The sequence below is a fragment of the Trichoplax adhaerens genome, genomic scaffold, assembly GCF_000150275.1.
Source record: "Trichoplax adhaerens TRIADscaffold_1 genomic scaffold, whole genome shotgun sequence".
Lineage (NCBI taxonomy): Eukaryota > Metazoa > Placozoa > Uniplacotomia > Trichoplacea > Trichoplacidae > Trichoplax > Trichoplax adhaerens.
Genome location: NW_002060943.1, coordinates 5,484,686 through 5,507,563, shown reverse-complemented (window position 1 = coordinate 5,507,563; position 22,878 = coordinate 5,484,686). Strand labels below are relative to the sequence as shown.

The window sequence follows — 22,878 nt, the reverse complement described above, 5'->3', positions numbered from 1 at the left end:
AATCCAACGGTAACGTGATAGTAACGAAAAACAGGACTTACTTACAATTTGTCCTAAGCATGGAAATACATATTTTTCTTTTTCGACAGAATTTATTTATTAATAATATTGCCTATATTACTTTAAATGTATAATTTAATAATATAATAATATTTAACTTACGCTTGGTCAAATTTCGATTACACTTATTAGGTGTTGAATTACTACTAACAAATTATAATGGAATAAGTTTATGTAATTAACAATTTTAATAACTCTGACGCTACATGAACGTTAAGGCTATTTCCTAAAAGACGATAACACTGCTTTTTAGTAGCATTTTCAGGAAAATTAAAATGTACTGGAAAGCAATGAATATTTGCGACTTCTCTAGGTGTAAAATATCGAAGTTTAAGATGCTGTAATAGTTGGTTATCATCATTGGAAGTATCATTAATTTTCAAATTGAGATTGCTATCCTATAAATTGTAAGATTAATATTCTGATTATTGGCATTCATTTTTGTGCACATTATACTTTATCTAACAATATTATCATTTTATATATTTAATTTAATATATTGTATGAAAACTTTAATGTCAATTGCAGTACTTACTAAAATTGGGTTTGTTATTTGTAATACGGATCCTGTTCCTTCGGCGTAATGGAAGTAACTAAATTTTTCAAGTGGGAAAAATGATCTAATATCAATGACTACTTGTAAGAAATTTCTTGAATAAAAAATGCATTATTTTTTCTCTGAAATAATACGCTTGCAAAGTAAATTTAATATCTAAGCGATTAGCTCATAAATAATGATAATACTTGGCTTACGATTTAGTAAAACAGCACGATCTTTGCGAATCGGGTTTCACAACATCTTAAAATTAAATAGAAAATACTTAAATAATCTAAAATAACATCTAGTTCAATACTATTAATAACAGCACGTATGAGTAATAAAAAATATAGGACCACACTACCTAATACTTTAAGAAATCGCTCTATTGTTGATTGCGGCAAGAAATATGATTGGATACTATGATTTGTCAAATTTTCCATAAAGTCCGAAACACATCTGACCTTACTGACTTGGCCTGTATTATCAAAATAGGACATTGGAATTCGTATAAGACATGGCTGATGACCAAATTTTGATTGATCAATTGGGTTAAAGTACAAGAACGTCAGTATTTGTGCGCAGTCCAGTACACTTGACCGCGGTAAAACTCTAAGTTAAGTATTTCATCCTTTTACCGAAATTCGGAAGTTCCATCATAACCTTTTGCATTACCGAATGCATCAAGCGATATGAGTTTCATATTTCATAAAAATAGGATACAATAGATAGCTTGTCATGAAACGTAATCATTCCCTTAATAGCAGTAAAAATGTATTCTAAAAGAGATTCTATCATTTCCTCTATACATAATTATGTAATGAGTCATTTCCGAATATAAATTATAATTATCAGAGTCAAATTACGATATCAAATTGACACGGATTTAAATTCCATGAGATTGTACAATATGATAACAATAGTCGCAGGAATTAACAGAAAGATATAGTTATATTAATTAATAAATGCAAGAAAATCTACCGTACCTCTTCTGTTGTAGGAAATGACAAGTTTGCATCTCTTGTGCAAATTATGTAATACCTTAATCTAGAATTTGGTATCCCAAACTGGACAAAATCAAAGCGTAATGAAGAAACAATATACCTTTATGTACGTTTAGTTATTGGCTAGTTGTGATTATGATGTAACATAAATTATTTAGCTATGTTTTTGTTGATAGTGTTAGCAATTTGTCTTACTCACTATCATACAATAGCTGATAAGATTTATAGTGCATGAATTGACATTAGCGTACCTGTAATGGTGTCAATAAAAATTCCTGTAACGACAGTATAGCCAAAAGTCAGGTTAAAAATATCAAAATAAACAAACGTATGAGAGAATTTACATTTCATTACATTTCTACCTATGTAATACATGCTCGCATGTGAAGCTAACAACTACAATACTTTTACGTATCAAGGTAATCAAGTATAACAAGAAAATATTAGCCCTAATGCTTACTTGATAGGAATAATTACGCTGTTTCAAGGCTGAAATAAGGGCATTTCTAAAAACATAATTTATCAATCCCTTTCAATTTGGAAAATGCAAATAATCTGCTAACACAAGAATAATTTCAGTAATAATATGGAAGCCGATTTAGTTATTTTATTAGCCTTCATATAAACAATAGATAAATGACATTATCAATCTGTTCAATAACTAACCTAGCTGCGGAAGTTTCAAAACCTTTTACATTCTCTAACAAAATATACTTTGGAGGGTTTTCCATTCTAATACAGGTTAATAAAAGTCAATACAAGTTTGGCTAAAGATTAATTAATTTGAAAGTACAGTATAGCCACATCTCTTAATGTCCAATAAATGAAGTGATGATAATTCTTATCCAATTGACTTACTTTATCAATAAATCAATAACATGTAAAAAGCTGCTGGTGCGAGCATCGTTAACATCCGCTTTTTTACCAAGCCTTTTTGAAAAGATATTTTATAGTAAAACGTAGAAAAAGATAAATGGTTAATCAACTACGTTAGTATAACTCTAGTTTACTGCGAGACAATCATTGAGATAACTCCATGTTCTAGGTAATTAAATGATTATTCTATCCTAATTTATTTATCAAACCTTGTAAAAGGCTGGCAAGGAGGCGACATAGTATATAAATCACCATTAAGTTCTTGTAATTCTTTCAACGATATTTTCTGCTCATTCATTTTGATTGATCATGATTGTATTACGTTCCATTAATGTTTTATGACCAAAAAAGACACACCGTCAATATTGTACATTAATCATTGATTGATCTTTACAAAGTAATTGAATACTCAATAAAATCGATTCTTACTCCTATCTCTCGCTGCCATACTGGTGTATTGCCAAAGTTATGACGGTAGACATTATTTGCAACAGTATTAATGTCAATGGCCGCTAAAATTTTTGCATTGATGTTACTCTCTGTAGGAAATTAGCAAGTACGACTTAGTAATTGCTTGTGTTGTATTATTCCACATAGTCTATATTATTTTTATTTCGGAGCCATTCGTCTACTGTCATTTTAAAGATAATATTACTGTCTACTGATTTATACTATTAATTTGCCCTTGTACAATCCTCGATTGTACAAATGTAGGTAAAATTATGTATACTATTCACTATTCTAAATTATTGAGCAGTGAGTATGATTGAATTATGTCTATCTACCTTGTAATGCATAATGCATGCCTCCAATGCCACTGTAAAACTCCACTACCTGCATTACTTGACCTCGAGCAGACGACATGATTACGACAATATTGCGTACAAGTTATTAGATGATCATTCCCACAACGGGCATCATAATAAACTCATTGATATTACCATAACAACTGCATCAATTCGTCATCACCTTACAGTATCTAACCTATCGCTTTGATATTTCTATCACCAAATCACGAACTACTTGCAACTAGCACCTACGATGGCAAAACGAGCTCTCACTGCTAAGTGCTGCCCTACTGTAGGTCTCCGAGCAACCAGGCTCGGCTGCTCGTCAGCCGAGTTCCCAACCTGCAGACTACAGTACAGCACCGTACAGTATGTACTGTAGAGTGTACAGTACAAAGTATTTTGAAGTTACGATACCACGGTAGCACTGTTGGCACTGTACACTGTACGCTCATTGGTCATGGCACGGCTCCATCTACGCCTGCGCAAGTTCAAAATCTTCCTGTGCAGATTGGCGGACTTAGCCCTTCGCGACTGCGATGAGATTAAACTTGTTTCCATTCTACTCTTATTCTGCAACGCCTGCCTTGAAAGAGAAATTGAACAGGTAAATTGCAATAGATTGATAGAATGGTTGGGATTGATCCAAGCGATCCATCCCTTCCAGTCACAAAGCAAATATGATCCGATAATGCCTGTTGATTATAGCGAAAATGCATGGATTACGCTGTAGTTTAAGCCAGTACAGTAGAATGGACGTAGGGTAGATCCATGTCTGCAGCCTACCTTGCCTAAAGGCTAAGGCCCTAACTAACCATCGCCATGAACAAGCTTAAGGAGAATTGGTTGGCCGCACCGAAAGGATTACAGCAAGGCATACAGTCATATTACGCCTAGATCGTCTGTCAAAGTAGCTAGTATCACTTCAGGTCCCCCTATTATGTATTGCAGTGTTCTCATCTAGTAGGATCTACCATGACCTGTTACCAACTTTCTCAACTCGCCACGTCTTGATGACAAGCAGAGGACTTGTACGACTTCTAAAATCCTTCATCGTATTACCACTGTCCTTCGTTAGGAGAACACCTTAAATGGTGTTTTAATGCTCAAGCTATGAAGCACGAAAAATGACCACGTTCTTGTAAATATCCAACTGCCTTATACGTAGATAGGACAACCCGGTGTCAACATGCATCCTTACGCTTATATTTATGGACAATCGGCTTGAAGCTCGAGCGATGTGGATGTCTTTCAGTCTCAAGCTTTCATAAATTACAAAGTTCACTAATAAGTGGATCTAACGCCTAGTTAGGATACATTCCTTCAGACATACTGTACATGCTGTACTTGAGAAGATGACACTTACAGTACATATACTGTACTTTATCATAGCACAGTACATTATATCTGTATAAAAGCATCGTCTACTTTCTGCACAATAAATTCCTTTCTGTCAACAATTTTTTCGATCAATGTTGGACTTGGTACGTCACATGCTGACCATCTAGTGTACAGTAGAGTTCACGAACGCATACTGTGCATCATCGCTAGACGAAAATTGATACCTTTCTATTATTAATCTCTAAAATAACACCGATTGAGACCCCTGAATTATATTAACGGTAACTGTTCAAAAACTTTATTTACGCTCAATACCCACACTGTGAAAATGCTACCATTGGTAGTATTAACAACGAGTGGAGTAGTTGTTCCAATGGTGTATTTTATTTTACCCCGTAATCGAAGCTGTCGTGATAATTGAATGCATTTATTGTATGTCATGGACGATTTTGGCGATTATGATGAGTTTGATGATTTTTACGATTTATAGGACTATGAAGATTTGTTTATGCTAGTAGGCGTAGTAGCAATTTTAGTAGCAATTCTTGATTGCGAAACCAAATGTAAAATTAAATACTGATCACCATGTTACATTTTTGAAGTTTCCAGAATACCGAAGAATGAGCCAAACGTCGTCAGTTCAAGGGCCACGAGTGGTCGACTTGACTGACAATAATTCTGATCGTGCTAGTGATGAATATACTAACGAAAGTACTGAGACTGAAAGCGAAGAGGACGACGTTAGCGACAATCAAGGAAATAGACAGCAAGAAGAAACCAATCAACTACCCCAAGCATCTGCAGAAAAATCTAATGAAAGCGATGGCGACGTGAGTTCACTCCTTGTCATATTTCACTTTACAGCCTTGCTACAGGAATGTCGAATAAACCTACAGTAATTCGTATCTGCAACCTCATGATTATTCGCTAATGATACATCAACGACTCATTCATTATCTTTATCCCATAATTATCAAAGAATCGTAAAGGGACTAATCGTAAATTAATCATATCTCTATCCTAGATTTGCTCCATTTGCTTCGAACCGTTTTCCAATTCTGGTGATCATCGACTCAGTTGCTTGAAGTGCGGTCATTTATTCGGCTTCGGGTACGAGATGATTCCATGTGATGACATGACTTTCCTTCTCTGATAACTATATGATTAAAATTATTAAATTTGTGCACCATTAAAGTCTATTCCTTCTGGTTTTATGGATAGTTATATCTATCCTACAATTAACAATAATATACGGTACAGGTAGTCTGATGTTTCTCTTAATGCAGTCATGAGATGTAGCATGACTTGTTAAGGGCCAACGGCTACTTCTATTTTCTAGCCTTTAGCTTTATTGTTAATGGCTTAGCTTGTTGTAAACCTTTTCTAGATCATCAGGTTTTACCCTATTACTGATCTAATTTATTAAGCATCTGCTATAAACACACGCTACCAATTCCTCATAACCTAAAAAACCTAATGAGTTGAATTTCTTTCATCGCTTAAATCCCTTTATCCTGAAAGTGAATTGGAAAATCTGCTTTTCAGCATATAAATAGACTTGGTTGTCTAAATGGTTACCTTTAATATTAATCACCCATGTAATATTTTTTTAGGAAGATGGCTCATAGCACAGTATTTACTAGTTTACGGCGATTAGATCGCTTATTATGACAATTTGAAACTACTTGTACAATGTGCAAGTTGTGGGTCTATGTCTTTAATTATCGTAATCGGAAATCGATAAAATCTGCTGAGGTTCTATGTCTACTCTTAATTATTATAATGTGTTATTACTCAGTTGCATTAGTAAATGGCTAAATGGCAAGAAAGGAAATTCTGCGAAATGTCCCCAATGCAATGCTCTCTCTAAAAAATCAGACATACGAATATTATTCGCTAAAAGTATTAAAGTGATTGATACAACGGAGCGAGATCGAGCTGTAGAAGACTGGAAACGAGAACGAATGCTTCGACTAGCTGCTGAGCAACATGTAGAACAACTTAAATTGGTTAACAAAGAATATGAAAGAAAGATAGCTCAAGAAGATGAAAGAAATGTCGGTAAACATCAAGGTCAATCAGCTAGCAGGTATTAAAACTTGTAACGTGATCGCAATAACCTAGCATAAAGTTTCATTAAGTTGTACAGGTAGTAGTTTCCATTCACTTTTACTTGTAATAACTTTAGTTCATCATTTAATTTTTAATTTCAGTTCCAAGGGAAACTTATATGAAAATTCGCCTAAAAAGGCAAAATTAATGCCATCCGGTTACCATTATAAGACTACTGTCCAAATATCACAGGTTAGAATGGATTCGGACTTTGTTCCATTTTAGACGTTCAATAATGTGGATGGTAAATTGACTATCTCAAATGTCGTGTAACATAACTATGTAATGGTTACCTACGTATATGCATTATGCATTTTTAGCAAGGAAACTGTAGAGTCATGGCATTCGACGTCTGCTCGGCAAACTTGTTAGTTTCCAAGCCATCTCAAAATCGCTTATTTCCTGGCTTTGGAATCGTCAAGGTTCTTTTCTAACATTTAAATGTTTATCTCATAAAATACACTATTATTACATAGTCGATTTTTTATGCTAGCCTTCAATTTTCTGAGTATTGTCTTTCTTTGCATTAATAACATTGCAGATCAGTTCACTAGATGTGCGAAATCCCTTTTTTCTAAAACTACATAATAAAGATATCAGAGACCTTAAATTCAACCAAAGTGGCGATAATCTGCTCTTGAGCGCATCTCTAGATAAAACCCTTAAAATTACTAGCATGTCGACGGACAATGTTGTGCAAACGTAAGTTACCAAGTTATTATTCCAAGACCTTAACCATCTCACGTTATAAATATTATCTACATAATAAAAATAAATATTTTTATTTCATCATCACAATATCGCCAAAGTTATAAGTGTGAATTGCCTGTATGGTCATGCGCCTGGAATACAGTGGATACAAACTATATATATGCTGGTGTTAGCAATGGATCCTGTTTAGTTTATGACATGCGTAATACCTCTGAACATGTTAAAGCTATCCAGGCTGGCAATTGTCCTGTTGTGTCTCTAGCCTATGTACCTCATAATCCTAGCTCAACTTTAGGGTAAGAACCTATCTGTGTAGTACGCATACCTATGGTACTACGGGTTACGATGAATAATTATTTAATTAGTGCACCATATCTTAAACTAACGTTATTTTTCATTACCACATCGTAATGTCGACAGAGGCTTTATAAAACTGGTTTAATATTTTTTAATTTTGTTTTTTATTATTACATCGTAATATCTAAAGTAGCTATACAAAACCAGTGTAATGAATTCTATTTGCTTATAATACAATGAAGGGCTGCCGGAATCTTAGCAGGAACTCTTAGGAACTGTTATTTTATCTATAATGCTAATTTATCCGAGTTTGTGCCTTACCAAATACAACTGCCAGAAGGTATCCGCTATTGGTCGTTATGTTTATCTTAAACTTGTACTACATATTACTTGATTTATTACAGGTTCCCTCACTTCTATGTCATTCGACCCTTTATCAAGACATTGCCTTTTTAGCTATAGGCCCTCACAATCAATCCCAAGAACTAGGCATATGGTAATTATAAAAACGTAAAATTTTATCGTAACGCTTTAGATTCTATTACAACCTAATGTGACCTACTTGTTTTCTGTATGCAAATTATAAACCATTACTGTACGAGCAATGACAACATTAAAAATTAGTATTTTAATTAACTTCGTTGTTTTAACATAATATTGCAGGTATGTGAGCTATCGTTGCAAGAAAATGTTGATGGACGTTCTTGCGAAAGTAAAGTGTTACATTCCTTTTACGGTAGTAATGTTCACAGATTATTGTCTCGTTCTATGCTTTACCCTCATCCTGGAGTTCCAGGCAAATCGATCGTTTGTGCTGGGGATGAATCAACTAAAACGGTACTATAACTATAATTTGCACGAAAAAATGATTTATGTTTCTACGACAACTAAGCATTTACTGTCGATTTTCTACCAATTAAGGTCAAGTTATGGAGTACAGAATCTGGTGCTGAAGTACAAACGTTACCACCACTAACCTCACCTCCGTTAGACTTTACCGTTGTACCCGTCCCAGGCAATGTTCACTATTTGGGTACACTTACAGATCATAATATCATTTACTATCAATGGCAGTAGGATTATAATGGAATCAGTATTTTACAATTTGTAAATCTTTATGCAATATATTTTTGTATATTATGTGTATATATATATATATATATATGAAATGAAATCGAGAACTGATTCTTATGTGTAAACTACTTCTACAGTCTAATTGTAACTATCTACGGCAATGAATATTTCGTATTTTCAGATTCCTTGTTATTGTCCATTGTGATTGTAATACTTTAACTAAAAATATTTTCAAGATCGTGTAAGGTAACTGGCACTGTAACAAAGCGATACCATTTGTAAATATGTGATATATAACCAATCCTGTATATAACTACTGTGACATTACTTTACCTAGATATTACTATTTTTACATTTTGTAATCTTAAAATATTGAATTGATATCGACTCGATTGAGTAAATGTTACAATAGATTAACAGTAAATTATATATTAAGATCAATAATATATGCTATCAATTCGTGAAGGTAATTTTGTTGAACTAAAAACTCATCAATTACTGCCAAGGATAATTCAAATTTATTTCTGAATCCCCCCCGTATATGATTAATTTACCAAATATAACTTTACTTAATTAACGTTGGTTCGATTGATACTGATCTGAACTAACCGTAGTCGGCCATCATACGGTATAAGAACTTGTAGAAAAAGGTAATACACAAATATTGCAGAAATCTTTACCGTTTTTTTTATAATACCAGCAGGAATCGAAATTCTGATGGAGAGTTAATTAACTTTATGCAAAATTCTAATAAATCTACCTGTAAATAGCGATGTTTAGTCTAGTCGTCTAATCACAAACAAGGCACCTTTCATGATTGCATACGGACAACTGACTTTTAATAGATACTACCCATTCTTAAATATATGATGTACAGTATTATACATTTGCGTAGAACGATTTTAATTATTAATAATTCTACGTAAAGTACATGCTATTTCTAGCAGGAAACAACCACTTATTAAGAATCTTAAATAAATTGAATTGAAAGTCATCGATATAATTTATTGGATACTGCAATGCGATAAGTCAATAGACAATTTCACTCGAGGTATATAAATAAACCCTTTCGAGGTCAATAAATCAACCTTCTTTCAAAATAACACTTGGTGATTAATTAATAATTATAATCACGCAGGAAACGTGTGATCTATCCTTCTCATACTTTATACTGTGCATACAAACTGAATTTACAAATGATGATCAACTTACGAAATGTATTGTATGGAGATGTATGATCTATCATACTGCGCACACAAAACTGAATCTACAGATATCGAACCGTTTACACTTGGATGATTAATTCCCAAAGTGGTTGATATCGGTTAATTAACATTGGTCACGTTGACGTGCTGATTGGACCTAATTGTTACGTATCCTTGTAATAAAGAGAAACTAACAAAAGCAGAATTTACAATTATTCCAAATCAGCATCTTATAATTTTTTGAATTATGCTAGTAGAAAAATTACATATTGAACAAATAATTCAAAAATTTCAGGAAAATATTATTTCGTTAATTCTTCATACCATTCGCACTGTTGTGTAATGATATTCACGATCTTTCAGTTTTCATTTATTTAAAATTTTAATAAGTCAATTCCGAAATCGTAAAAACTGTCTGTTATGGTTAGAAAACAATCAGATAAATCGAGTAACAGTTGTATTTCAAAGCCAAATGTTAAACCAACGGATTCTAAGCTTGCTTAATCTTCTTTGTCCTATTGTTTTTAATTATTAAGTAAATCAACATGCAACACACTTGCACTAGTGCCAGTCCAGTGAATAATCGAATAACTTGTGTCCAACCAAACATCTTTATAACTAAACTAACCGGATAGCCAGATGAAATGCCGCCAACTATGACAAAAAATAACGATAGAATATCGACAAATATACATATAACGACAACATAATAAATTCATATTGAATGATTACTCATAGAAAATTGTCAATTGTGATACTTTTTAGTCTTTCTAATGCAATACCCGTACTCATAATTATCATACTGTCTAATATTGTATCGATTTATCTATACTCACTATTGCCAAAAAGTGTTAAGACGGTATGAGATCTCCCTGCAATACTAGCAGGGACACTCTCCATAGAAACAACGCCTAGTAATGAGATAATTCCACAAATAGTACATCCAAGAAAAAACAGTGACACATGCACAATTACCTATAATCATATGGAAAAAAAAGAAATGAGCAAGAACAAACTTTAAGAAGTATACATTTCCAATCTTTAGCAATCCTGGTATTATATTACTCAATATACGCGCTAGTTTCAGCGTGTGCAGTAAAATCGCAAAGTACCATATCAGCATTTGAAGGTTGAAGGAGAAGAATCAGAAAGGCGATAAAACATATCCCGGCAATAAACATGGTAAAAAAAACTCTGTCGCTAGCACTAAGTGGTTCTGAACGATCTTTCCGTCGCCAATTCTGTAAATAATATAGTACACGTATCATTATACTTATACACGTACATTCCATTAAATCATTTGTCAAAAATCCTTTACCAATAGCGAATCGGAGATATAACCAGCTACTAGAGTTCCAGTAATTCCTCCAATATCGAATGAACCAATCGCGGCAGCAGCTGCAGTATAAAACACAAAAAAGTACTACATTTAACTATTGCTATAATTTGAATAGCCAATAAGCATTTATTGCAGCTATTCTACAAACTACCCAATTATAAGTCAACTGACTTGCAGTACTAAGAATACAATCATAACTTTGACTACTATTGATAGCTAATGTAATGTATAGCGATAAGACCTTGTGTAATTTCTATTAAGTATTATAATTGTAAGTAGTGTCCATCGATATCGTCTTTTCTGAGCTGCAAATTGCATTTGTCAAATCCTCAGATATTAATGGAAAGATCGTTACGATTATAAATAATTTAATCCTTTGATACCATTATCAATAACAGAAAATTAATTTTACACCACATAATCATTAGTTTTATTTACTTGGTCAGTTTTTATACCCTAATTGTAGTAACATAACCATCGTTGGATATATTTACCTGAAACTTCAGTGTAATTTTTATCTTGCATAAGATACAACTGTGTCCAGTCGATTAAAGATTTCTCCAAGAAAGTGCAAATCATATATGATAGATGGAGAAAATTAGGCAGCGGATCATATACCACAATATGTAACCAATTGATTTGATCATCGAGTTCATCTTGATTCTTTTTTGGCTCGTTATTTTTATTTTTTGGGCTTACGTTAGCTTGCCTTTGAATAACGCCATCATATTGAGATAATCCAATATCGATAGGTGAATCCACAAGGCAAACGAAATTTAGTACTGCTGCCATAACCAATAGTAAAGTAGTACCATAGAAACACCATCTCCAACCGTAGCTATTGATAATGATAGGTAATAGAATTGGAGAAATTAAGCCGCTAACGTTGCTACTTCCAGAGAGGAAGCTCCACCATGTTGCTAGTTCATCAGACTGACACCAATGCATTAATAATTTACCACAGGTAGGCCAAGCGAAACCTATTGATTGTTTATGCACAAAGTATTACTGATGATCACTTGGCAATGTCATACCATCAACTTGTAAACAATTAGGATATCGAATCATGATCACGATCTACTTTATTCATTTTTGCTATCGTCCCTGTAAAACACAATTGTATAGTACATACCTTGGATTAATCCTTCTAAGCTCCAAAATAAAACCAACTGATAAAACTGAGTAGACATTGCAAAAGCTGCACAAAAGATGCTACTAACGAACAAACAAACAGGGTAAAATAAACGTGAGCTAAATGAATCGGCGATGATACCAGCAAAACACTTGCTGATCGCATATGTCAAATAGAATCCAGATGTAATCCAGCCTAGATTGGTTTCATCCAAATCTTCCATTTGCAACATAGCAGGCTTACAAAAAGCAAACGCACGACGCCCAACCACCAATGATGCATAACTGATAAAAATGCACACCATAATGATGTAAAATCGACTTCGATATCGCCGATAATGATCATGTTGATCTTGTTGCTTACTCGACTGAGTTGATACCATAACGGAATATCAATAATATCAATTCAACGGGATAACGATTGACTTGGTATGCTAGAAGATAATCGAAGTATGGTATAAAGTTGTTTTCTGCTGGTAGTGCAGTACAGTAATTGAATTACTCTAATCTACTCTAATCGCTTGTAATCAACGTGTCTAGTAGGTCATTTATTTACAATCTTTTGCAGACCTCTATCGCCACTATCGGATAGTAATCTTTGTCGAATAGGAATGCCCAATAATTGAGAAGAGGCATGAATTAGTTGATGGTGAGAAGAATGAAAATTAGCGAGAAAAGCAGTATCAAGAAGCCAATTAAGGCAGTGTTTCATATAGAAATATACACTCAATAGGAGTTAAGCCTTGTTTCAATCAACAAGAATATAACAAACTCATTTAATTGTAATTATTTATACTGCTGTATAAAGTATGTTAACTATCAAGGAATAGGAGCCCCAACAACAAAGTATCTCACAAGTTTATGTTGATAATTCCTTGATTTTCAGTATCGTAATAAGCCTGTGATGAGTTTGATGGCTACTGATTTGATGTAGCTAATTTCCTCTTCGCACACCAAGTTCAGGCTCGATCTCTCCGGAATAGTGTTTGTTTTTTTTGCTTAATGGTTCAACGATGGATATTATTATTATTAATAGTTGCATAACGACCAGGGTTATACTCCAAGTCCAATACAGTACACTCAGCGCTAGCTATAGCAACATGCATCCTACTATGCATTGCTAATAAACTCAATGGCACCGGCCAACTACTTTACTATAGCCTGTATGCTAATTAGCTTATCAAAAAATAGTAGAAGAGATGATTTATAATGATAAGTTATTGCACCGTATAGCACCATTTGATTGCATGTAATAACTTTCTTAATCCGTTATCGAGAGTAAAAGTATCAAGACAGCAACGTCGAGGTAGCATCAATTTAGTTCAACTCTTACAGAATCAACAATATCCAATCCTTGTATCATGGACTACTAGATGTAATTTAGTAGTCCATGCCTAGGATACTTGATATCTAGGAATTGGATTTAGATTGGACTACCAATGAAAATGTTACTCAACTGTAGTTTTGCCATGAACTGTTATGTTTTCAGCAGTAACAGTATGAAGCCTATGATCGTAAAAATCAGATCTTTGTCGCTAATATTAACTCTCTAATGGATGACAAATAGAAAGTCGAGACTTGATCACTTTACTACACTAAGATACTTTCCAACAAAGTTGAATGAATGACTCCTGCCGTTGTTGTGAGTTTAGATTAGCGTTTTACTAACACTGGCAAGAGCTGAAATGCCATCAGATTAAAGTAAGCAAAGTCTGCTGACAAAGCCATTGAATATGCAATATAGAACAGACAAATAGCTATTAATAAACCGAAAATAAATCAATCGAATTGCTGCAAATTTGCTTTCTGGAGGACATCGCCATTGTGCAATGTACATACCGGACTGTTGGACTGTCACACTACAGTACATACTTTACAGTGTTATAGCCAATCGTGCACAGTATACTGTACACTGTACACTGTAAAAGTGTACAGTACAGTACAGTGCTGACATGACTAGTATGGACAGTATACTGTCTTTATCAGGACCATATTGTATGGGTTTTATTAGCAAGTCGTGAAGTTTCACGGTAGGCAAAACAACAAGCCGCCTGTTAAAATCATACAGGTTTCTTTTCCATGATACAACGCTATAGAAGGAGCACCTTGAAGATTAGCGGTTTGAGCACTATACCTACTGGAGAAGAGACAAAACCTGTGCTTGACGCGCAACGAACACGATGTACTGTACAGTACGTACGCTATGAGCTCCAGCGGACGGTAGCCTGGACTGACACAACTCTGCTAAAGCTTTACAACCGCTGTTCTTGTGGATTTTACTTACTCCATCATCGAAGAAAACACTCCAGTAACCGACAGTAGATCGGAAAAAAAGGGCAAAAAAAACTGTCATGGAGGTACAAAGGGGCGATCTCAATCGTCTTATTATGAACTACTTTGTCACAGAAGGATACAAAGAGGCTGCGGAAAAATTTCAAATAGAAAGTGGTACACCAATTCCTATACTTTCGTCCGATAGCTTAGAGAAAAGAATGAAAATCACCAATGCTGTCCATGATGGCGATATCTCGACCGCAATCTACTTAGTCAATGCTGTCTATCCTGACATTCTCGACTCCAATCCACAATTGTATTTTCATTTACAGCAACAAAAGTTAATCGAATTGATACGAAAGAAAGACATCGAAACAGCGCTAGACTTTGCTCAAACTCACTTAGCTGATCGCGGGATAGAAAATCCACAATTTTTAGAAGAATTAGAACGAACCATGGCTTTGCTGGCATTTGAAGAACCAGAATCATCATCCTTTTCTGATTTATTAAACTCATCTCAACGTCAAAAAGTAGCTAGTGAGTTAAATGCGGCCATCTTAGAGGAAGAAGACTGCAATTCTTCCACAAAAGTAGCTGAATTAATCAAATTATTAGTATGGTCACAACGTGAATTAGACAAAAGTAAAGTCAAATATGACAGAATGACTGATATTGCTCGAGGCCTCATCTCAACCCAAAGTGAATAAAGATAACTGATCCAATCTTGTTTCATGGACTGACGTCGACATCGTTTTATGTAATATTACTATTATTATTGTACTTCACATCCAATCTTGTTTATATGTAAATATATATATATATAATATATATATGCAGTACTATGTAATACGATATATAGTCATACAATATATTGCTATCACCTAGACAACTAAATAAAAGTGTACATCTGTAATCCAATCTTGTCGTTGACAATCTACAGTAACAACTGTTATCGAGTCTTTCTTATATCCATGAATTCATACACCAATTGCCTAAACATAGTCTTACGAGTACAGGCATTAACCAAGCTTAAAATGGATTACTTTCAACGCTATTAACGTAATATTAGTGTCAAATGATATGATTCATATATTGTCCATGGATAGTTACTGACGAATAGTAAGTAAATGCTGTCTGGAAACTCGATATGATGGTATACCTTAAGTTATACAGCATATATTAAAGTGTTCTTAAAGGAATTTTCTTGAATACTTGTTCTAGCCAAAAAGAAATAAAAAAAATTCTATTGCATCTCACAAGCCTATCATTTCCTCTCTTTGATTTACGGATTACTACACAATCTTTTCAGAACGCTTATCTGCGTACTATAGTTATTCAAACCGTTGCGAGCATACCGGAGTACTGGAGTGCTGTACCGCTACTACAGTATAATTATAATACGATTACACTCAATCACGGGAAGTATAATTTCTCAAATAATAACCACATACGAGTACACTCTACCGTTCATGATCTTAGAAGATAATTCACAGTGAAACTAATTTAATGACACCATTATAACATAACATGAACGAATGTTGATGTGTTACGCTACTGTAATATATATATATAACGCAAGTGTAACTCAAAAATAATTATGGCAATGATCGAAATCTTTATTATTTGAAATGGACATCATAATTGGATACAATGAAAGTCGGCCATAAAGAATAGAAGAAAGGTTTACATCAACAAAAGTTTCTTAAAATTTTACCAAAAATGTTAAACTAGTAACAAATAAGAACATATGTAGAACAAAGAGCACTCCATCAGGCCTGATAGTCGGGATTCTTCTTTAAAATTACAAACCCTTCTAAGGTTGTCCCTTCAGGTATATCTGATTCAAGAGAAAGATTTAATCTGTTATAATCTAAAATCAAAACGATGAAAAAATGTTGAAATAGCAATCTAAATTTAAAACTCTACTTACACTCATCCGTCGCAAGCTCTGCTCTTTCACCATGAGTAAGGAGAACAGGTGTTGTATGAGTTTGGAAACCTGTAATGGTTTTCGGCTTTCCTGCTTGTCCAACAACGTCAACAGCCTATTGCAATAATTTAAAGAGTTAGTATACATCAATTGCTAACTTTGAGCGAACCTTATTTGAGAAAAAATGTTACTATTAGTACAATCATCGTTAAAGTTATTACCTGTCCCACACGAACAGAAACTGGTAGAGGCTTCAACTCAGTATCAAATGTTACTAACAAACGAGGATGGATAGCGCAGACGAGACAATATAGCATATAGTGACTTTTACCCAAAATTGCTAAAGGAAAGAATAAACCGCATACTTAGTATCGCCATTTTAAAGAATCGCACTCTACTAATTCAAAGCGATAAAAAGTTGCTCATACTCTCTTTAGCTTCAAGCATACAACAAAGTACAGTGAGGAGACCTCCAAGAGCAACTGGCGATAGTAGAGAACGATCGGAATGGTACGGATTGACAGTCATAGTTCCCTTCCCTAAATGAACTAATCCCTAAACCAACAGAGCCAAACGTAAAACTTGTGCGTATATTGTCAAGGAATCTAATTGATTATTATATCATCTATAATATAAATACACCTTACCTGTGCAATTCTGACCATGAATAAATTATTTGCATCCTTATAATAATACTGTGCAAGTTGTCGTAGCATTCCTGCGATTCTAGCATTATTGGTACCTTCGGACAAACACAATAGTATAATGGCTCGAAAGACAACAATTAAAGTAATTACAACATAAACTATATTTATACTTATTTGTAATACCTGCTGCTACTATACCCAAAGCGAAAATAGCATTGTGTACAACTTCCGTATCATGATCATGAGATAGTTTGCTTAAGGTATCAACAACAGCGAGCTGAGGGTTTGAAGCAGACAACAGTCCTAACGCCAGAGGAATTGCTCTTCTAACTTCGCTATCACAATAGCTTAACTGAAAAATTATTACAAAATGCACCAATTCTTAATGAGTTTTGTCCTTTATAAATACGAACAGATAAATTAGGCTATATACCATATGCCCAAATATTCTAAGAGCCATTTCACTACTAATTTCGTCGCACATTGCCATCAAGCTGATGCTAATCACACTGATTGCTTGTGTAGAACTATAATCAATATCTTTATCTTCATCAGTTGACTTCTTTTCGGCAGTATTTTTCTTAGCGTCATCACCGGTAGCCTTGCTATCATTACTAGATTTTTTAGAATCATCACTTGATTTATCTTTATTATCTTTCGATTGTTTGTCATCTTCATCATTTTTGTCCTTTTGATAATGTGCACTGCAGAACTGCAGTAAAGTCTGAATTCTTAAAACATCTCCACTACCTATATACGAAATATATAATTTCCATTGCAATTAATTGAACACTACTCTTCGTCCAAATTAACCATTGACAGAGCTGACTAATACACGTGCGGTAAACTACTAACCGGCCTGTGAGCAAGACTCTATCAAAATACCAGCGGACTTTTCAAAGGGTTGAGGACACATCTCAATGGCTGCAAGAGGCGCTTCAATTGCATCTCTTTTACCTACGTAATAAAATCAGTTCTCAATGTAAGATAACAAACTCTTTTAAAATACTATCATGACAGAAATTGTTACCAATGTAGGTTAAAGCTAGACCAAGGATCAAGAAAATGGAATTTGCATCTTTATTCAATTGCTCTTTTTTACAACCCATAAGGAATTGCAAAATAGCAGTTGTCACATCGCCATCAGAGGTGCCAATAGCAATTAAGCCGCAAGCGAGAGCCGTTTTACAAGAAACCTGCCGAAAGTAGATATAAACCATATTACTACATCCTCCAATACAAGTAAGTAGTGTAAAAACTGATAGTAATGGTAGGTTACCACGTACCTCAAATGTAGACTTAGGATCATTGATCACAGGTATTAGTAGGTTGATAACGTCTCGACGATGAGACCCAGCATACGCAATACCAAGACTAAGTCAATGCATAAGATGAAGATAAAGACGTTAGTTTAACCAAGTTCTAGGGAATGTCATTACCAATAGAAATTCAGTAGTATACCCTAGCGCGGTGCCAATCCTAATTATTAAGCTATTATGAAGTACGTAGTCCGATAGCAAAGCTAATGCTGGATCGCAATCATTGTAAAGACCACTATTCACTATCCCACATGCCAGCAAGGCTCCAGCCTTAACAATGAAGATACAATTTCAATGTTAACTGAATTGTCACTTTATCATAAACTACATCCAATACTCTACCTTAACGTAATCTTCCGACGCATATAGAAATTTATCAATTTGGGTAAGACCAGCGTCAATATCCCATAACTGTATGAGTCCCATGGATGCAGTAGCACTGAGCATTCCTATCGGTGGAATCAAAGAACAAAATCACATTTCTCATAGAGGCTGTTATATAATTACAACAAGTTGTATGGATAACGTATGATTCAATAATAGCAACATTTCTTGTATTCAAGTATGTCAATAAGAACTGTATTATACCATGATCTTTGTTTTTATGGATCCATTTATTACTATCTTCAGCCATGATTTTGTCACTTCCAAATCCACAATTTAAGAACGCATTAACAAAAGAAGATGCTAAATTTTGCTTCGCAGAATCTACTGTGCGAATATCATATAATCCTATGTGATAGAAACATAATAAAATATACAAGTGATCTTAATACTGAGAAGCTTTGCTAACTTGGAATACATTATAACTCAACTGTTAGGATCTAAGTGACTCTTAAAAATATCTTCCGGAATTTTAGGCTCCATAATATCTAACTGCAATTCAAAATTATACCTCCATGTAAATTATTGATTGAATAGATCATATTTGCTCGTATAATAATCAAAACTCGTCTCTATTTTACCTCACGCGCCAATGACAGAAAATTTGTATTCAAATTTGAATTAGACATAATATCGTATAATTCATCGATAATATCGCCGTTGTTTAATTCTATGAAAATTTGCTGTCTGGCCAATATATACGCCATCTGCTTTTGACCAATTCTATGAATAAAAATAATTCAACAATTATTTCGGTAACGTCACTCGCTTCAGAAGTAGAAACATTTTAAGCTTTCTTAGTAGCATAACGTTTACTAACTCATCTTTGCACTCAGAAAATATTTCAGTTATAAGATCCATGTTGTTCAATTTGATTGCAATACGCAAAGCTTCACAATAGCGATTGAATTTCCTATATATTCTTAAAGTAGTTTTTAGAAACGCTGCATCTTCCGGCTCGACTAAATATTTGGCACAACTAATCATTCAGATAGAATGAAAAAAAAAAGTCAATACATCATAAGTAGATTAGGATAAAGAATTGATAAACGATCGTGATGGTCATTGAGTCGTAAACTCTACGTGTAAATGTATTTAATGAATAAAAAGAATATAATAAAAAGCTATCAAGTACTACCTTGTTAAATAAAGACAAGCGCGATCGTAATTGGATTCGTCGACATAATCTAGCAGCATGTCGGTCCTTTCAATTTCCATTAAGATATCACATGCACCAGCGATAGCATTATGATTTATTTCGAAATGAACAATTTGACGAACAAGGTTAAGCAAATCGTCAATTTCTGGCTTCATGTCTTCATGATTTGAAACACGATCGCAATATTCTACTGAAATTTCATTTGACAAATGCCTAAAATAACGATTGTTGGTTGTTATTAGTAAAGATGTAGAGTCAGTTTACATGATAGCAGCAACTTGTTTTCGGCATATAACATTGACATATTTGACGAACTTTGCATCGTGCATCACTTTTTAAAGACCTACTGACTGAATGTGCATTGATGGCTAGGCGCCATTCCATTTCGGGACATACCTGATGAATTCGTGGCCCCAACTTCCAATATCCTCAACAGATCCTAGCAAACAATACCTTAAACATTCGCCTTCTTCATCTTGTGTCATAGCTAATATCGAAATTATATCAGCTAAAAATTTCTATAAAGTAGTAAAGATATAATAATATTAGTTATACTAGCAAAGCTAGTTGCTCATCATGACGCTGAATGGTAAACTATTTCTTCAATGTGCTATGCAGCTGAGACAGTATCTTAATTTAGCCTTTACTCGATAGATATTTAACGACTATTCAGTAGTAAATAAATTGAAATAATTTGTCAACCTTATTAGCGTTGTCAGTCATCTTAGCATATACATCTTTCAAAGATGGGTAATGAGAACGAAGAAATTTCAAGGGCTTGGGAACGGAAGTCATCGAACTTGTTGACGTACGAATTTGAGTCTTTAATGCTTCCAAAGCAGGTTTATGTAGTTCTACATTATCCTCCTATTCAATATGATATAAAATGGTGAATGTCAATGTACTATTGTACTGTACACTGTTTACTCTAATAGTATATTCGCAAACTTGTACGTATGAATTTATGAAATGATTGCAATGATGTTTGAAAAAGCAATGATATAATCTTACAACTAAAACAAGACAGGTCCATTAGTTACTTATTGACTAGCTGAAGGTATTACCGAACTGTTTAATAACGTGATTTACGTATAGCTTACTGATCTTTACGCCGGCGAGTGAGGACTACTTCTATTGGTGCGTAACATGCTATATCATGCCTTACTGTTTTTCAGGACATAATATGATCATGACTGCAAGACGATGTTACACATGTAACGTGTTTCAACTTTTATTCTGCGAGTAAGTATAATCTATATCCACGTTGTTATGCTGTCGTAGTTTTCTTTTTTTTTTACCTTCTAAAGTGCAGTTAGTCCGCTATTACTCTTCAGCATATAGTACAACCTCGATTATATTACAGTCTTGTCATGTCATGCATGAAATGGAAAAGATGGATATTACACAAGTACAACTATTGTGCGGATGTTATGCACCTAAAAGATGTGCTTGAGTACGCCATTCTTGGTAGAAATGACTATCGTGCTTACCTGTAACCTTTCAACCAACATGTTCAATTCTTCCTTTAACTGTTCATCTTCCTCCGACTAAAAGCAAACAATTATAGATACACTTATTTCAATCATTGGCTGTATACGATCAGGAAAAATAATCTGCCAACTTCACGGAATCATTATGGTACGTAAATATACAGTATCCACTCATTGATCCAAGCCAGGCAAAAAAAAGTATCTAGTTTCCATTTTACCATGGCTACCAGATATTTTTTTTCTCTCTCTCTCACAATCTTCGAACGATTGATCATGGCAGATCGTAGTATCAATCTAAAAATGGATTCTAATTATCTGATGGTTCAACTACACCATCATCACTTTAATTTAGTGAATATCGCTTGCTCATTCAATACTGTCTCCTCTGATCGATTTCAATTAGAACCGCTACTAAGCGTGGAGTCATGGACAAAAAGAGTCCCGTAAGTCCACTCCCTTACTATACAGTAGACTAGTAGTAGAAGTCCAGTCAGTAGACTGACTACAGTCGATGGTAGACTGTAGTGCAAGCTTTAGTATCGCATTCAACAGTTTGAAAGGTAGAATGAAGGCCATGTTAGCCTTTGTTTGCTATCCATAACTCACCAGTTCTTCATCTTCTTCTTCGACAGGGTCATCCTTTTTAATCTCTTTACCATTAGGCTCTTCCGATTTCTTTGATTTATCATCGGATAAAACTTGAATCTGTGCTTCTTCTCCTTTGGCCATCTTTTCCTTTCTGGATTGGATAATATCACAGGTGATGTTGTGTCGTCCGCAGCGAAACGAAGTGATATGATTCTGCGTAGCATGCAATATACTGTACACTGCACAGTGTACAGTGTACAGTGCTCCCCCTTCTGGCTGTACTGTACACTGTACAGTACTGTACTGTACTGTACTGTACTGTACTGTATTTCGTCATGGCCGATGACTCGGTGTGCCGACTGCACAGTACAGTTTAGTACAGTGTACAGTACGATGACAAAGTACTGTACTGATGATGGACTGGACTGTACAGTACAAAGGCCCTCAAACAAAGGCAAAGGTATGCCGGTACCGGTACAGTCCTATAGACTGTTTTATTAAGGGGTAAAGCCGACCGTTTAGCTTTCTTCCAAATATCGTCATAGGTACCACTGAAACATCGCAACGGTCTAGTGTAAAAACACTGCTGTGCAGTACTGTATACGTAAGGT

General features: G+C 34.4%; 6 protein-coding genes across 6 annotated transcripts; 3 read left to right on the top strand and 3 right to left on the bottom strand.

The window, feature by feature from the left end:
* Positions 1 to 230: 230 nt before the first annotated feature.
* On the bottom strand, positions 231 to 3,342 carry TRIADDRAFT_49657 (uncharacterized protein; the record flags this gene model as incomplete). Its single annotated transcript, XM_002107862.1, has 14 exons — positions 231 to 398; positions 596 to 653; positions 814 to 859; positions 1,072 to 1,076; positions 1,237 to 1,261; positions 1,585 to 1,589; positions 1,640 to 1,665; positions 1,854 to 1,877; positions 1,957 to 1,960; positions 2,269 to 2,334; positions 2,461 to 2,532; positions 2,688 to 2,764; positions 2,908 to 3,017; positions 3,264 to 3,342. 14 exons carry the CDS (start codon positions 3,340 to 3,342, stop codon positions 231 to 233), a joined length of 765 nt encoding a protein of 254 aa, XP_002107898.1.
* A 1,885-nt stretch (positions 3,343 to 5,227) lies between these two features.
* On the top strand, positions 5,228 to 7,425 carry TRIADDRAFT_51870 (uncharacterized protein; the record flags this gene model as incomplete). Its single annotated transcript, XM_002108650.1, has 6 exons — positions 5,228 to 5,437; positions 5,632 to 5,717; positions 6,406 to 6,696; positions 6,821 to 6,911; positions 7,040 to 7,141; positions 7,261 to 7,425. 6 exons carry the CDS (start codon positions 5,228 to 5,230, stop codon positions 7,423 to 7,425), a joined length of 945 nt encoding a protein of 314 aa, XP_002108686.1.
* A 203-nt stretch (positions 7,426 to 7,628) lies between these two features.
* TRIADDRAFT_51869 (uncharacterized protein) lies at positions 7,629 to 8,804 on the top strand (the record flags this gene model as incomplete). The annotated part of the gene is made up of 5 exons (XM_002108649.1): positions 7,629 to 7,726; positions 7,970 to 8,067; positions 8,132 to 8,223; positions 8,391 to 8,564; positions 8,649 to 8,804. 5 exons carry the CDS (start codon positions 7,629 to 7,631, stop codon positions 8,802 to 8,804), a joined length of 618 nt encoding a protein of 205 aa, XP_002108685.1.
* A 1,584-nt stretch (positions 8,805 to 10,388) lies between these two features.
* Positions 10,389 to 12,859, bottom strand: TRIADDRAFT_51868 (uncharacterized protein; the record flags this gene model as incomplete). Its single annotated transcript, XM_002107861.1, has 7 exons — positions 10,389 to 10,421; positions 10,563 to 10,660; positions 10,843 to 10,981; positions 11,119 to 11,247; positions 11,325 to 11,404; positions 11,840 to 12,325; positions 12,478 to 12,859. 7 exons carry the CDS (start codon positions 12,857 to 12,859, stop codon positions 10,389 to 10,391), a joined length of 1,347 nt encoding a protein of 448 aa, XP_002107897.1.
* Positions 12,860 to 14,827: 1,968 nt separating this feature from the next.
* On the top strand, positions 14,828 to 15,457 carry TRIADDRAFT_20201 (uncharacterized protein; the record flags this gene model as incomplete). The annotated part of the gene is made up of 1 exon (XM_002108648.1): positions 14,828 to 15,457. One exon carries the CDS (start codon positions 14,828 to 14,830, stop codon positions 15,455 to 15,457), a length of 630 nt encoding a protein of 209 aa, XP_002108684.1.
* Positions 15,458 to 16,349: 892 nt separating this feature from the next.
* Positions 16,350 to 21,736, bottom strand: TRIADDRAFT_36957 (uncharacterized protein). The gene is made up of 21 exons (XM_002107860.1): positions 21,680 to 21,736; positions 20,892 to 21,056; positions 20,586 to 20,707; positions 20,169 to 20,402; positions 19,851 to 20,009; positions 19,612 to 19,753; positions 19,462 to 19,522; positions 19,235 to 19,378; positions 18,989 to 19,095; positions 18,789 to 18,916; positions 18,614 to 18,701; positions 18,358 to 18,523; positions 18,179 to 18,284; positions 17,964 to 18,073; positions 17,761 to 17,873; positions 17,511 to 17,679; positions 17,328 to 17,422; positions 17,109 to 17,235; positions 16,902 to 17,020; positions 16,681 to 16,795; positions 16,350 to 16,587 (listed from the first exon to the last, which is right to left on the bottom strand). The coding sequence occupies exons 1-21, from the start codon at positions 21,698 to 21,700 to the stop codon at positions 16,520 to 16,522; spliced, it is 2,559 nt and encodes an 852-aa protein (XP_002107896.1). The 5' UTR covers positions 21,701 to 21,736; the 3' UTR covers positions 16,350 to 16,519.
* Between the last annotated feature and the right edge of the window lie 1,142 nt (positions 21,737 to 22,878).

Coding starts and splice junctions, on each gene's coding strand:
- TRIADDRAFT_36957 (XM_002107860.1), bottom strand. CDS start 21,700: ATGTTGGTTGAAAGGTTACAG. Junction 18,074..18,178: donor TCTTGCTCACAGGCCGGTTA/GTAGTTTACCGC, acceptor GTATATAGGTAG/TGGAGATGTTTTAAGAATTC. Junction 17,236..17,327: donor TCATGGTCAGAATTGCACAG/GTAAGGTGTATT, acceptor CTGTTGGTTTAG/GGATTAGTTCATTTAGGGAA.